The sequence below is a fragment of the Sylvia atricapilla genome, chromosome Z (assembly GCF_009819655.1).
Source record: "Sylvia atricapilla isolate bSylAtr1 chromosome Z, bSylAtr1.pri, whole genome shotgun sequence".
Lineage (NCBI taxonomy): Eukaryota > Metazoa > Chordata > Aves > Passeriformes > Sylviidae > Sylvia > Sylvia atricapilla.
Window position 1 is genome coordinate 45695315 of NC_089174.1, and position 15701 is coordinate 45711015.

The 15701-nt window shown below is 41.4% G+C and overlaps 1 protein-coding gene across 1 annotated transcript in view; it reads right to left on the minus strand.

Moving 5' to 3' along the window:
• The window catches only part of ACO1 (aconitase 1), a 35023-nt gene extending 23358 nt beyond the window's left edge, over nt 1-11665 (minus strand). Inside the window, 2 exon segments of the mRNA XM_066339024.1 lie at nt 11-131; nt 11598-11665. Of these exon segments, the coding sequence (XP_066195121.1) occupies nt 11-107 (97 nt within the window). The 5' untranslated portion in view covers nt 108-131; nt 11598-11665.
• Between the last annotated feature and the right edge of the window lie 4036 nt (nt 11666-15701).

Here is a 15701-nt window from a genome sequence, read left to right on the forward strand (position 1 = left end):
GTCAACACACCATATCTCACATCTTCCAATTTGCTCAGATTAAAGAATTTCTTCAGAGGCTGTTTCGGGTCCAGTGGCTCCACAATCCGTACAAAAGGGTTGCTCATGGTTGTTGAAGACTGTTAGTGTCCCTAAAACAAAAGAAATCAAAATGTTTTATTGACATCTGTCCTACATAGGAAGAACATGTACCACAGTCTACAATGTATCTATCCCACACACAAAGGCCTGTACCATGGAAAAAGGTACTGTCAGTCATTCCCCATCCACCACAAATCTACTTGCAACACATCCTCAGAGATAAAAGGTCTGAATGAAGATAGGATTATTGTGGAAAATACAGATATACCACATGGTTTAGAATCATAGAATCTTAAAAGCTGGAAACAACTTCTAAGATCATCAAGTCCAACTGTTAACTGAGCATCCCTGTATCCACCACTAAACCACGCCCTCAAGTGCTACATCCACACACCTTTTGATGATGAATCCATCACTTCCCTGGGCAGCCTATTCCAATTACTGGAATAAATTTTTCCTAATATTAAATATAAGCCTCCCCTGGTGCAGCTTGAGAACGTTTCATCCTGTCTCTAGCTGCCTGGGAGAAGAGACTGACCCCACCTGGCTACACCCTCCTTTCAAGGAGTTGTAGAGAGCAATAAGGTCTTCCCTGAGCCTCTTTTTCTCCAGGATAAACAACCTCAGCTCCTCCAGCCACTCCTCACAGAACCTGTGCTCCAGCCCACGCACCATCTTGGCTGCCCTTCTCTGGACACAATTTCACAAAGGAAATTCAATGTATTCATTCTTCTCTTCTTTACGCTGTTTCAAGACAGTCATTTGGGCCTCTGTGATTCAAAAACCACCATGACAACATAGTCCCATTTGTTAAGTGTGTTGTGGTTTAACACTATGTAACTAAGCACCTACAGCCACTCCCCCACTCCTTTCTGGTGGAAAAAGGAAGAGAAACAGAGCAGCAAAATTGCAAAAATTCATGGTTTGAGATAGAGATGGTTTGATAAAAAAAGCAAAAGCTAGACCTGCCAGCAAATCAAAACAAGGAATTAATCCACCTCTTCCATGGGCAGGCAGGTGTTCAGTCATCTCCAGGACAGCAGGGCTCTATCACACCACATGGTGATTTGAGAAGACAAACACTATGACCCTGAATATCTCCCTCTTCCTTCTGCTCACAACTCTACATGCTGAACATGCTGCCATATGCTGTGAGATACCCCTTGGGTCAGCTGGGGTCAGCTGTCCCAGCTGCATCCCCTCCAAGCTCCCTGCACACCCCCAGCCTCCTCACTGGTGGGGTGGGTGAGGAGCTGCAAAGGCTCTGTGTAAGCTCACCTCAGCAGGAACTAAAACATCCCTGTGTTATCAACCCTGTTTCCAGCACAAATTCAAAACACAGCCCCATACTAGCTATTAGGGACAAAATTAACTGTATCACAGCCAAAACCAACAGAAGTGGCATTGATCTAAAGCTAAACAGACAGACATTTGCATTGAAAATGAAAAACAATTAAACAAAACCAGAAAATACTTGTTTTGAGACAAGAAGTATTATAGACTAAGATTACAAATGCTGTCTCAGACAAAAAGAACCCACCTAATTTCAGAAAGATTTGTTAGAGTCACCACGAAAAAGAAAATATATATAGGCTTTATTGTAAACATCATTTTAGTTTGATATATTTTCTTTTTTGTTGTTGTTGTTTACTGATTAACAGGTTTTTGTGGCTTATTGGTTTGCTGGATAAAGCATTCCTCTGGGAACTGGGTTCACGTACAAAAGTTAAAGGACCATGAGATATTCCACGTATCAAGGCAAACCAGCAGAAAGGGGTCTAAATTCACTAGAGAAGTATCTCTTAATGTCCAGAAAAAGTTAACTGTATGCAAACTACTTAATGGAACACTGAAGACCTGAACTCTGTCCAAGTCTCTTCTGGAAGCATTGGCTTAGGCCAACATATGCCAAGGATCAAGCTAACAATTTAACAGTGAGAACAGTTCTCTTGCAGAGCCTGGCAACATTCCCAGTCACTATTAAAATTTTTAAGAAGAGAGATAATCACAGATTTCTAGATCTGTTAATGTTTTCCCAGAGTACTGTTGCTGTCTTCATTCAAGTAACATTATCTTCTCTTGTCACAGTTTTCCAAACAAGAAAACTCACAACAAGGCAGGAAACAGACATGGCAGGCCTTGGAGACTGGAGCAAAAGGATGCACAAAGTCCAGTAGCCCTTAAAAACAGACAATGCAAGGCCAAAGAATTTATTTATTTATTTATTTCACCTGCTAATTTCATGGAATGTTCAGGAAATACTGCTATGTGGAACATATTTATGGGGAATTTTTAAAGTACTCCCATATTTTCAAAATAAACATATTTAGGAGACAACCAAAAAGAAACAGCAGAAATGATAACAAAAGAAGGTCCTGGGTGAAAAGCAGCAAGATAATGTAAGAGAAAGAAAAGTTTCCAGAATTCTTTTAAGGAAAACAATGGATGTTTCTAGATAGAAAGCTGAATGCCCAGGGAACCTGGAATGCCAGCAAATTAATATACTGCAAACATACACATAACCTCAAATGTATCACCTTTCACATTTCCACTGACAAGTTATTTTCTGAAACTCTTCTTCCCAGCTTTGCAAATACTCACCCTGCACACAAGCCCCTAAAGTTCTAGGTGCCATGATCTTTAAACAGCATAAACTACTAGCTATTCTGCTAAGCAAACTCTGCACTTCTGTAACTGAGCATGATCAAAATTAATTTCTTCCTTCCTCTTCTTGCCAGCTACTCTCCTGTTAAGACTTACTTTTTTTGCATTCCACTATGAGAATTTTATTTTATGCATATCAATTTCTCATGGGAAAGTCTAAGAGTAGCTGTAGATAGAAAATATTCGGATATCCCCTGACAGATAAAGTAGATCATTAATCTGATATGACCGTGAGTCCACTGTACTCAGTTCACATGTTCTCATCCAAGTGTAAATTGCAGCTTGAATGTTATGCATCCAAGCCCACGTCTTGGCAAATCACAGCAGAAATTCAAGTTGTTATGACACATTATCTATGTGTTAACATTACTTTACCAAACATCGCCCTCTACCCTGAACAGAGGTTTTTTAGTTCACAGTATGAGATACTTCAGTACAAATCTCCTCCCATCAGTGAGTTATACAAATAAGCCAAACCATGGGCTGACCAAGACCTAATCACAAGTTCTTTTCATCTGCCTGGTCACACTGATGTGAACAACACTGTTACAAACCTGGAAGCCACTCAGCAACACCTGAGAAGAGGTAAAATCTTTAGAAAAAATACCAACTAGCAGCATTGCTGTAGCAAATTTCACAGAGCCAGGGAAGCCTCAGTCATACCAACTAGGATTTTCACACAGTAAATTATAAACCAAGCAGCCACAGCACAGACTCTGAACTAGTGATCTGCCAAAAAGAAGTCTGGGGGCAATACTCTGCACACTGAGCATACCAAAACTTCTAAAGTCATCCTCACCATAGATATAGGTTACCTTTTTTCTTAACTTGATACAGGTTATTTTGTGATAGCAGCACAGAATATTTATTCATGTTTTGCAGGCACTGAAATGTAAATATGCAAACATGGGGGAGCAGATATGTGTCTGCCTGGAACTGGTGCAGCATACAGTCACATGCATTCACCATGGCCAGTGCATGACCACATCAATATCTGCTCAGACATACCAAAACAAGCACTTGATCTTCTGTCCAACAACATTAAAACTGTTTGTATGGAGATTACATTAAAAAAATGTGGATTACTCAAACCTGAAAATGAAGAATAGGATTTAAAAAGGAGCATCTCATTACTGACACAAACTCACAGAATATTTTGAGTTGGAAGGGACATACAAGGATCACCAAGTCCAAGTGAAGGGCCTATATGGTGTTCTAATCCACAACCTTGGCATTATTAGGGCCATGCTCTGAGCAACAGAGCTAATCTCAGGGTATGGGATCTTTCTTAAAGGGTTGCATAACTTGTATGAAGTGTAGCAGACAAACAACAGCCTTATTTTAGCCCATCCTTGCTGCCTACTACTGAAATTCTGAGAACACCCACAATTTGGCCCACACTAATGGTGATCATGTTTGAATCTAAACTCCCTATCAATATTTTTCTCCATTCATCTTATTACATCAATGCAGTAGATTATTACTGTGCCACCACACTCAATCTCTTGTTAGAATACACCTCAATTCACCCAGACTGCACATCAGCTCACCACAGAAAGTCTGATTTCTGTTCTTTCTCTCTCAGAGAAGCAGAAGTACAGAAAGATTGTAACCATGAATACCAGGAGAGGCAAATTTGGATAAGGTCATAACTTTCCAAATATAAAAAAAAGGAAGCTGGTTTTTGCAAATGCAACATCTTGCCCTTTAGGGTAGAGAATGAACCCTTGGCCACAACAGCTGTCTCCTGTTGTTTGTATCCCTATATATGACACAGGACAGTTCAAATTTCTCTGGAAACGTAAGTTTTACACTATGATACTTTAAAAAAGCTTTTGAACAAACAAAATTCTAGTACAACATTCCTCACTTCATCTATATTGAGTGTGCCAGCCAACTCAGCCTTTACCACGAGATCTCAGATGTTCACTAGCACCAGATGATCATTGCAAAGGTGCCTGCTGGCTGTACCATCTGAGGGGATCTCTCTGGTGTCCTGAAGGGCACACCATTTGATGATGATAACATAAGAAACATGCACAAGTCCAAGGGGACAGAAGGAAAGAGGTGTCTGTCCACCCTTTCCGTGTCCTCTCTTACTCATCCATCAACTACATGAGATAAATTTTAAGTGTGAATCTCCATAAAAAAAAAAAAAAAGACTGAACTAAGTAACGTAAAATATTTTCTTTAATAAAAACCCAAGCAAACAAACCTTTTGTTTGTTCCAAACAAACCAAGCAAAAAAAAAAAAAAACAAGCAAAAAAAAGTTCCCCCCCTCCACTTTTTCAGGAGACTTCAATATATGTTGTATGTGTGCTTTCAAATCTTCAGCTGTTGTATCTTTCTGAGTATCCAACATAAATACAATACTAGTCACATCACAACAACATTGATTGGAAAAGGACTTGGTTCAGTTTGGAGAACATTCCAAACAGTGACTCCTTAACTTTACTTCAGGTCTCTTTAAAAGCAGTTGTATAACTTAAAACAATGACAACAAATAAATTTCACTGGAATTCACAGAATTGAGAAAACATGACAATATATCCTGTAATTTTGCATTTGCAGAAATTATCTCATTAAGATCATAGAGAGGGAAAAAATGTATTTAGCCTCTTGGTACACCTGAGAAAAAGTCTGAAATCTGTTCTAGACATCACTTTATAATATACTACTTTATTCTCTTTAGAGTTGAAGGTGAAACTGAACACAGCTAGACTAAAAGCAGCAATCTCATATCCCAAAAATAAGAGATTATTTTTAAAAAGCACAGCTGCACGTCTACTCATTGACTGCAAACAGATCCATATTATCAAGAGTATGTATTGGTTTGGGGTTTTTTAGGGATATCAGAGCATCCCACCCATCTCTAACCATCCAGAAAATGAGAAAACTGTAGCACAGAGTAGTTGCCTACATGCATGCTGACAGCAAACCCTGCTTTTTCTGTAGTATATGACACTAATGTATAAAAAAGACTCATGATTAGTAATAATCACATTTATTACAGAAGTACCTGATGACAAACCAAAGACACAGATTGTTTGACCTAAACAAAGGAAAAAAGGCTCTAGATGAGACAACTTCAGTCTAAGCTTCAGGCTATGATGTAGGAACAGAACAGCCATGGTTATTTAGCTTTTTAGTACAGACATATATTTAATCTCACTTGGAAAAACATGTTTCCACAATTGCTTTTTCTATTCTATCTTTGGTTTCTTAGTTACTGTCTTTCCAATTAAGAAAGGATGCCTATGTTATTAATGAAAAGAGGTAAAATTTAGACATCTCTTCATAAAACTAAACAGAGAGTACCTTAACTAAATTTCAAGTAGCAAATGCTCTTTTTCCTGAAATGTGGGTGAATTCCTGGCCATCACTGGGAAGCACACACTCAGCAAAGAAGCAGTTCAATTTGAAATTCTACCATACTCTAGAAATGCTAAAAAAGATTACACTCAGGCAAAGTAAAGACACAATTTTATCAGTCATCAAGAAAAAGGGGAAGGCTCAGACTTGCTGGTACTTGCATGAAAATTGTGAAGAAACATGACAAAATATGATGTGTCTGTGATGAAACTTCCAACTGAAAACTTGGAAAAAAGGAGGTGAACTGGTAGAACTACCATGACAAAAGCCCTTGCCTGGTGATAAGGCAGGACATAGGCAACATCCATGGCCTTGCTTGAAAAATGCAATGCTTTTCATCCATGCTGAATCTGATCTTACCACCTTCTGTTGCAAATATTACTCATATGCCCACAAGTTATTTCCCTTGGTTTTTGTCCACTCAAATGACTGCCATTGTATGTATTTGTGCTTAGCTGCCAAATTTGCAACAAGCACCTCCAAATTGCAAAAGCAAGCAACTTAAAAAATCTAAGCAGAGCTGCAGCAGGGCAGGAGGCTACTGACTTATAAATTCTTCATCACAACATTAAGCATGCACTTTGTGATATCACTAGCAGTTACATATAGATGAACAGCATTTCTTTAATAAAGGGCTATTGCTCAATTCCCCTGAGCCTCTAAAACTTACATAGCTCTTCTCCTGGTTTCACATTCTAGCCAGCAGGGGGACTCCATTTAAAAAAATGATGACTAATGCCAGTTTACCTAAGTTATAGATGGCATAGCTATGAAAAAAAATCTCTAAGCAGGACCAGCATGTAGAAACTTTCGTCATATTGGAATTGCACCATATTCGGTACATGCCCACCTTGCCCAAAAACCAAGGAGGAAGAACACCCATGTTAAGCATGTTGACAAAACTCTGCATTTTTGATATGGAAAGGCAGCCTCTTCAGCATCCATCAGATGTTTAAAGTAGTAAAACTTTGCTGAGCAAATCCATCCATAATTCAAGTCAGTTTAGAAAGAAAATCCTAATAAATACATTTGTGTAGCAAGATTTTTTTTTTTTTAAATTTAAATATCCAAATTGCCTAAGAAAAATGGTTTTGTTACACTGGGTAAATTGAGTGACAGACAGAGATGACCAGACACATAACAAAAGAACAACAAAAAACTCCACCTACCCACAAAAAAATGGCAAAACCCCAACCAAACAAACCATAAGGAAAAAAAAGCCTCAAACCTACACATGCCCCCAGCATTTGGATAGACTTCAACTCCAGAAGCAGAACAAGCAGAGGCCTGTTTTATAAAAAATATAAAATACTGTAATTACTTCTAGACCTACAAAGAACAGATGAGTGCAATTACTGTTGCAATAAACACGGGCTTCTTGCTTTGATTTAGAGAAGCTCCTATTATTTAACACTTACTCTACCTGTGGCAGATAAGGTGACTATGTAACAAATATACACTGTTGCATTGCTGCTAACAAACACAGAGGAGATTTCAGTAGTTACAGAGACTGGAGAAAGAATCTTTGTTTCTTCCTTACATAGAAAAGTTCATCATTACATACATATCTTTCAAGAGAAGTCAACTAACAAATCAATGACTGGGCAGCTATTCCACTGGTACAAATAAAATCAGTATTCCTCAATGGAAAAAAATGCAGTAATACAAAAAGGAGAGTTTCTTAAACAATCTCTAGTCAAAGTTTCAGAGAACCTTTTTCAACTTTAATACTCAAGAGGAACACTGTATTGGAACAAACAGAGCTCTGGAGTGCAGATGTTCCTGCCCGAAAGTTTTCACTGCAATCCTACAATGCTTATTTATTCAGATCAATAAAGTGCTAAACTTCCAGCACACTGAACAGGTTGCTAATTGTATAGTCCCATAAACTGTGTATTTCATAGGCTCTCATAAGTGTTATCACCATTTCGCTTTGTTAGCAATGCTGCATTGCACATATTGGAACTGAAAATTTAGGTCAGAGATCAAGTTTGTGAAATCAAGCATTGAGGTCTTAAAGTGACTCCAGCTCCAAGTGAGCTGGGAGTTTAGATGCATGCCCAGTTCCAAAATGTAGATATAAAACTCCTTCAAGTCATCCCTCATGAAAGCCAAATGCTACCTCCTCCCCCACTTCAACACAGGTACTGTGCACTTACAGCTTAGAGGGATAGTCAAAACACTTCTCTCATATAGATATCACCAGCCTTTGGTAACCCAGGCAAGCACACACATGTGGGTGCTCTCATGCGCTCTCAGACAGACTCTGAAATGCAACATAGTCTTAACAAAATCCAGATAATAATTAATCAGGTGTAAGTGTTAAGGGAGTGCTTTGTCAGCACACTCACCACTGAGTGTCACAGAGAAAAGCAAAGACTAGCTTTCTTTTTTTGCCACAGGAAAATGAGCAGCACTACACCCGAGAATAAAAGGAAGCTTATCTGGAGACTACCAAACACTGAAAAATGAAGCGTTGAAATTTTTTTCCCACCTCCTGAAAGAGCAACTCTGAACTTTAACCTACTTCCTACCTCTATACAAACTTGCTGCTTTTTTACCCTATGCTTGTAGTCTCAGACTGTTCATTAACAAATATGCAATTTGGACCAGTTTTAGCCAAGAGCTAGATTTCAGTGTTAGTAAGAAAAAACACAAAACCAACATGGAAGCTCTGCAAGAAGTGTGGAATACAGAACATGTGTACAAAGATTTGGTCTTTGAAATTTTGGTTCAATTTCAAAAGGAAGGATTAAAAGACATCTCAGTATTGGTCTATTTGTTTCAAAAGATTCCTGTGAAGGGTGAAGAAATGCAGCAGAGGTGCATGGGAAAGGCAAACAAAATGAGAGTATTGTGAATCAGCTCTGTGCTCGTGCCATTACCATTATACCAGCTCTATTAACTGCCCTCTCTTGCACCTTGAAAACTCCTTTTCTGCAACTTGAAATCTGAACTGTTTTAGAGCTACCAAAGACATGTAGGTGGAAGGATTCCTTTCAGGATAAAGAATTGATCAGCAGATCAGAGGATTACTTCTGTTGTGAAATAATCTGATACTGTAGGGTCCGAAGTTTTCACACCACTTTGAGACAAATCCTGCATTTGTGGTCTGGAAATAAAGATAATTTTCTCACTCGAAAAACTGCTGCCTGCAGTCTCAGCAGCTATTCAACTACTGGTGTAGATGAATCCAGCTTTCAAACAGCCACAGCTTCAGTCTCTAAGGACAACAAGTGTGTGAGTCTGATACAATTTCATGAACTCAAACTAGCTGTTAGCAGAGTTTACCGGCCAAGCACCCTGAGGAGGGAAGTTAAGTTCCACTAAACATTTTTACATTAACTTTTTCATAACAGTTTTCACACAGAAAGGGTACACAAAAAACCCCCCAAACAACACAAATTAACACCCTCTTTCACAAGCATACAGCTGTGGGACATCCCAATTCTTTCAAAGTGCCAAACAGAGAAAAGCTTCTGAATTAATCAATCCCCAAGGCAGCAGTGCAAGCAAAAACCCTGAAAAAATTTATCTCCTTTTCACAATTAAAACTCCTCTATACCTTCTCTATATTTCAAGATACAAAGGGACCACTCTTCAATTCACATCTTTCCACTTAGCTTAAGTGGATTGTTACTCCAAGGAGGGAGCAAATTTCCAGCTTTTACTCTCGCTTACAATCCTACAGTGAGAGTCTATGCTGGAAAACACTAGCAAAAGAGATTTGTTCCATTTCTTACTATTCAAATGTTATTTCTTCTCTAATTTTCTGCATTTATTGTTTTTGTTCTTCCACCATTACTATAAAAACTTCACCAAATAGTATCAAAGTTGGAGTGTATCATCCTCTGGCCAAATACAACCAGAGAGAAAGAAAGGTGCTAAATTACAAATATGGTATGACAAAAACCTGACATTTGAAAGCCCTGTGGTCTTTTCAATTCAGCAATAAACCACATGACATAATCTGTAAAGCACTGCTAAGTGATCACACTTCTTTTCACATAGAAAGGAATCTCTTCTATCTTATAAAGTCTGAGATTAATAAAGTATTGATAACTTTCCTAATAACTCCTCACACACACCACAGATCCTAGAAGGCACAAGATTCAGCTGCACTTCCTACTCTATGCCCGTTACACTCTTCCTACTTTCTTTGAAGCAGTAACAATCCCCAGAAGTTTATTAGGACATTCTAATAAAGCACAATTGCTTTTAAGCAAAGCATTGCTAAATAAACATTCCAGTGTTAATATTTCTCTAGGGTGGTCTTCCTTTACTTCAGTTTTGTGGATTGATAAAGCCAGTCTGAACAATAGCAACACCACTGAGTGCTCAGAGATATTAATTCAATTCCAATTGTTTGGAGAGAGAATCCTCTGTTTTAGACCAAGTTTCCTGCTGATACTAAAAAATACTTATGTCCAGACCTCTCTGTCTTCCCCTTTATCCACCTTCCCCCACATTCACTAGCCTTAGAGGTGGAAACTAAATATCAAAGTACAACCACCAGTTAAAAAATAAGTGGGAACTGTGGTGATGTTATGAAACATACTGAACATAAACAGGGACCGATTCAAACATGTACCTGATCTAGTTACTGAAGCTGGGCATGTCCACAGCCACAGTCTTAAGTCAAGTTAAATCAGAAAGCAAATACCTGCATCTGTGCTACGACCTCCAGAAGTGTTACAGAACACCTGCACCTGCTGTCTGTGCCATGAACATGAAACAGACTATTTTGTCACACAAAATTATTAAAACCTAGCACATTATAGGCACCTCCTTCCATCCCTTCCCTGTCCCACCTATGTTGCAGATCTACTGAGGTTTTTTGCAACACAGGAGTTGTGCTGTGCGCTTGCTATGTATACTCTGCACTATCCTCTACTATTTAGATACTACTGAAATACCAACAGACAAGGCTCGAGTAGTTGCAGGAGAAAAATCAATGTTTAGAGCTTCACATACATGAGGACAGGAAAGCACAACTTCTCTTCCACGCCCGTTCTTCTCGAGCTAAATCTATTCCTCCTTCTCCGCTCTGCAAAAGCCGCCCCCTGTACCCGCTGTGAGCCGGCCCCAAGCCGGGTGTCGGAGAGACCCGATTTCGCCAGCCGGGGCCCGGAGCCGCGGCGGGGGCCGCGCAGCCCGCCGCTGTACGAGATGGTGCCTCGCAGCGGCTACTCCGCCAGATGCCGCCGCCCGCAGCATCCAACGACCTTTTCCAGCCGCCACCGCAGAGGCCGGGGCCGGGAGACGGCAGGATCTGCCGTCCTGCAGCCGGGCCCTGCTCGCCGCCGGCCCCCACCCTCCGGCCGGGCCCGCACCCGTCCCGGCTGCCCCGAGGGGCGCCCCGCCGCCTCGCCCCGCGGCCGCCGAGAACGGGCACGCCGCGGCGGGGAAGCGGCTCGCAGGCACCCGAGCCGCCGGCCCCGGGCGGGGGAGAAGCTGGGCGACGGGGGCCCGCACTCACCGGGAGCGAGGAGCACAAACCGCCGCCGCTCGCCGTCAGGGGCCGCCGGGCGCAGGGAGAAGGGGCGGTGGCGGGCGGGCTCCGCCCCGCGCCCTAAGGCCGCGGCGGCGGCGGGATGGCCGCCAGCCGCCCGAGCGGGAGGTGGGAAGGGAGGGACGACGAGCGGATGGCCAGCCGGGCGGCGGGGGCGCGAGGCGGGCTTCCCCTTCCCGCCCGCAGCCCTGACCACACAGACAGCCACTGCTTTCTTCGGCGAGCCCCTTTCTTTGGATATAGGAGGAGGAGAGGGAGCGCTATGGGTTTAGAGGGGTGGGTGAGAGGATGGTACCGAGGTCAAGGCCAGATCCCTGCAGAGTGATGGGAAAGACGGGCACTGTAACATGGGCAGCGGGGTGTGGGCTGTCGTGTGCCTTGTGCCGGCCCTAAGTGCGCCACGTGCTCGCAGCCCCGAGCGCTTGCTCAGGCTGCGGAGAAGTCCAGAGGTGCTGTCAGTGAAGCCTGGGCCCGGAAGAGAACACGTGTCGCTCGGGGACACCACCTGACACACAGGACTGCATCCTCATCCTCCTGGCCGGGCAATGGGACCTCCTGTTGTTTCTCTTGGCAGGGGGAGGGCTGGTTGGCCTGGCTGACGGCAGAAACAGGCTGTTACTTACAAGCTTGTCAAGATCAATATCATGACGTCAACATTAAAGAACAGTATCAGAGTAGAGGACATCCTAGAGGACATAATTTACATCATTCCCATAGCTGAGTGCCATGGAGAGTTTATCACTGTCCAGCACGTTCCCAGGAGAACAGTATATGGTTTTAGCCTGAATAACATTGACAAATACACTCAGCAAAAGTAGTTGGGATGCAGCTGCAGCGGGAGATGCGCGTTTGAGCTCTGGATAGCAGGAGCCAGAAGTTAGAATCTAGGAACTGGCACTCACCCAATAAAGGGTGCAGGACTCTGTAGCCCTGCTAGGTGAGCAGACAGAGACAGAGCAAGAGCCAGTGGTTCAGTTGGACGACCCCAGACTTTCACACGCTTAGACTGTGAGGGTATAAAAGCCCAGGTTTTGCTTTGCTCAGGGTCCCTCGGAGACACTAGCTTGAGCTGTTATTTTGTCACTACACTATGATTAAACCATTTTAAGAATCCAGGAGTCTGAGACTCTGTCATGGGAAACCTGGGGTCCAGCCCTTAAGGAAACTTGGTCTGACTGGGTGAGAGTGGGGTGTGTAGGGAGTCAAACAGGGCACCCCTCAGATCACTGGAGCCACCCATTGTGAAGTGACCTTCATTTCAGCTTATGTGGTCTGAGGGTGCCTGCCAGAGTGATTCCGGGATGCTCAGACAGGAAACTTTCCTTAACAATTAAGTAAACAAAAAAGTATCTAATTCCAGGAAAATAATTGTATACACAGTAAAGAGGAGTTTCCTGTAAGGAATGTAAATATTCTGCAAGATCTGCAAGGTCTTGGGAGCACTGACCAGACATGCTAACAGCTGGAGTAAAACAAGATCACTAATGTTTTGTTTTTACCTGAAGAAAGCTTGGGGTAAGAGGAAAATGAGTTACTTCCTGGCTTTGCTGTACAAGAGCAAGTCTCAGGTCAGTGAAAATGGAAGTGCTTAACTCTACTTGTAAAGAAGGATGAAACATAGCAAATGCCCATAATGTCTCATCTGGATGTTTGTGGGTTGGATTCCTGGACACTGACATGTGCTGACAGATCCTCCTGCCTACATACACTGTCCAGCTGGAATTGTCACACCAGAAGAAATCAGTGGAAGGACCTCAAGATCTAGCAAACAAAATACATTGAGTAGGTTTTTGTTGGGATTTGTTTGGTTGGGTTTTTTTAGTTAAATATGGAAATCACCTGCTACTATTATTTCACTTGAATAGTTAAGACTTCTAGGTTAAACCTGCTGTTTAACTTCTAGGTTAGCCTCTGTAGTTAAAGCTGCTATTCTCTGAACTGATACCTCTAAATAGCCTGTAATCTATAACATACAGTACTTTTGATTTATTGCTCAAAATCTCCTCCAGGTTGGTCTGTTTTCTGTTCAGCATAAATACCACATGGAGTAATTCACTTGCACTAAGCTCTTCTTTTAGAATTGTATTGGGTTTTAGAAAATGCAATTTGCTTTACCCAAATGGTTAACATGGAACTGGACATTAACTCATAATATTGTTTTCAAACCTTTGGCCAGAGAGGTTCCTAAGGCTGAGTTTGGTGGAACACAGTTATGTTTGTAGTTTGGCTTTTGGCTCTTGAAGGTGAAAGCCCATCTTTCTATATGACACCACAAAACAGTAGATGACTGATGGTCTGAAAAGACAGACAATTTCTAAAACCTTATAGCTTTAAATGTTTCTTTATTTGATAGAAGAATTTTATTTTTGTATATGTTTAATTAATAGTAATAAAACATTTCAAATATGGTTCTCTTTGTGAAATTAAGTCCTGTAATGCTTCTCTGGGTCATTTCCTTTCAAAAGAAAATGTAAAAATTTTGATTTGGTGGTTGTTGTTTCTAACAGAACAGACTTCCGAGGCCCATGTGTATCACTAAGTTTTGTATCATGAATAAAATCCTCCATACATAGATGCCAAAGCACTTGCTGAAAAATCTAATTGGCCAAAAATCTCTTGGACAAAATGCAAAGACTAGTGAAAATAGCAGGTCAGGAACAGAAATGGGAAATCCATACATCAGCTCTGACTTTTCCCAGTGAATAACTGCAAGGTTTGTACTTTCTGTTCTGTGGGGAGGAAAGCCCCCTGACAATAAGAGTAAAAGGGAAGATTTTATATCTTGGAAAGAGAAGCAGAACTGCTTCAGCCTCTACTGGTTCTTTGTAAAGACACAGAGGCTCTCACGGGATTGGAAGACAGGCTGTTCATTCAAGGGTTTATAGTAACACTGTCTGAATGTTATTACTGGTGTTTCCAGCATTTGAGCATTTGAATATTCTTCTCACTGGGGCTGAGTTTACAATAATGTGTCTTATTTAGCACACAACTAAAAATGTGTGGGTTTGCCTTCCTCCCAGGACTGCCAGGAGGTGAGAACTATATTAGATCCATTGTTTGTAAGGAAGAAGTTTACTGAAATGGGTTCTTGGGTGTGGGATCAGTTTGCAAGGATGTCCAACAGTTTTCTTGGACAATCATACATTCTGCAAAATCAGGACTAAAGAAAAAGGTTTTCTGTTCATGCAGTGAAGATGGATAAAAATAGGAATAAAAATGCCTTTTATGTTGCAGTCATATTCATCCTTGAGTGCTTTTAGGGTTTTTAATGAAATTATTTCACAACAGATTAGGAACTATGTGTCAGACCTTTGTCCTTTCTGTCTTACTGAAATCCATTCCCAAGAAGCCTGGTTTAATATCAGGTTCCTTCTGGAGTGTTCTTTGAGGTTATTCACCAACGTCCTATAAGTCCAGAGATCACATCATATCTGTTCAATTCCTATATGACTTCCCTATTGTGTCTCTCTACATATTTCACTCTTTCTGATCCTGTCAAGAAGTTACAAATACTTGGAATTCCCAGGAGATAACTTTCAGCTTATTACAGCTAATAAAGCCTTAACATACAGCTGTAGCCTTCAGTGTTGTAGCAATCTTCCACGCAGGCTCAGCTGATAACTGAGGTTGCAGCAATCACAGGATTGCTGCAATCAATCTCAAACTGGGCTAGGATAGGGCTGACGGGGAGGCAACAAACTTGAGCGGGCAGCCTAGAGGACCCAGATTTTTGGAGCTGCCATCAAGAAGTGTCTGCATGTGTACTGCTTTTCCTGGCTCTCTATAGTATAATGAAAAGGACTGATGAGGTTTGCTCTGGACTGCTGTGTCCCCATAAACAGCACCTAAGGGTACATAATTTAACATACTATATTCTACAGAACATATGAATTTATATATTTAAATGAGTTCAACACTCAGTAAAAGCATTCCTGACCCTAGGAAGCCACCTGTGAACGAACTGAAGAATTGGCAAGATGGTAGCTTGCAGGTTATAGCCTATAGCTTGTTCTCAGTACAGGAAAATATGTTTGATGGCTCATGAAGGAGTTCATGTTGAGATTTCATTGT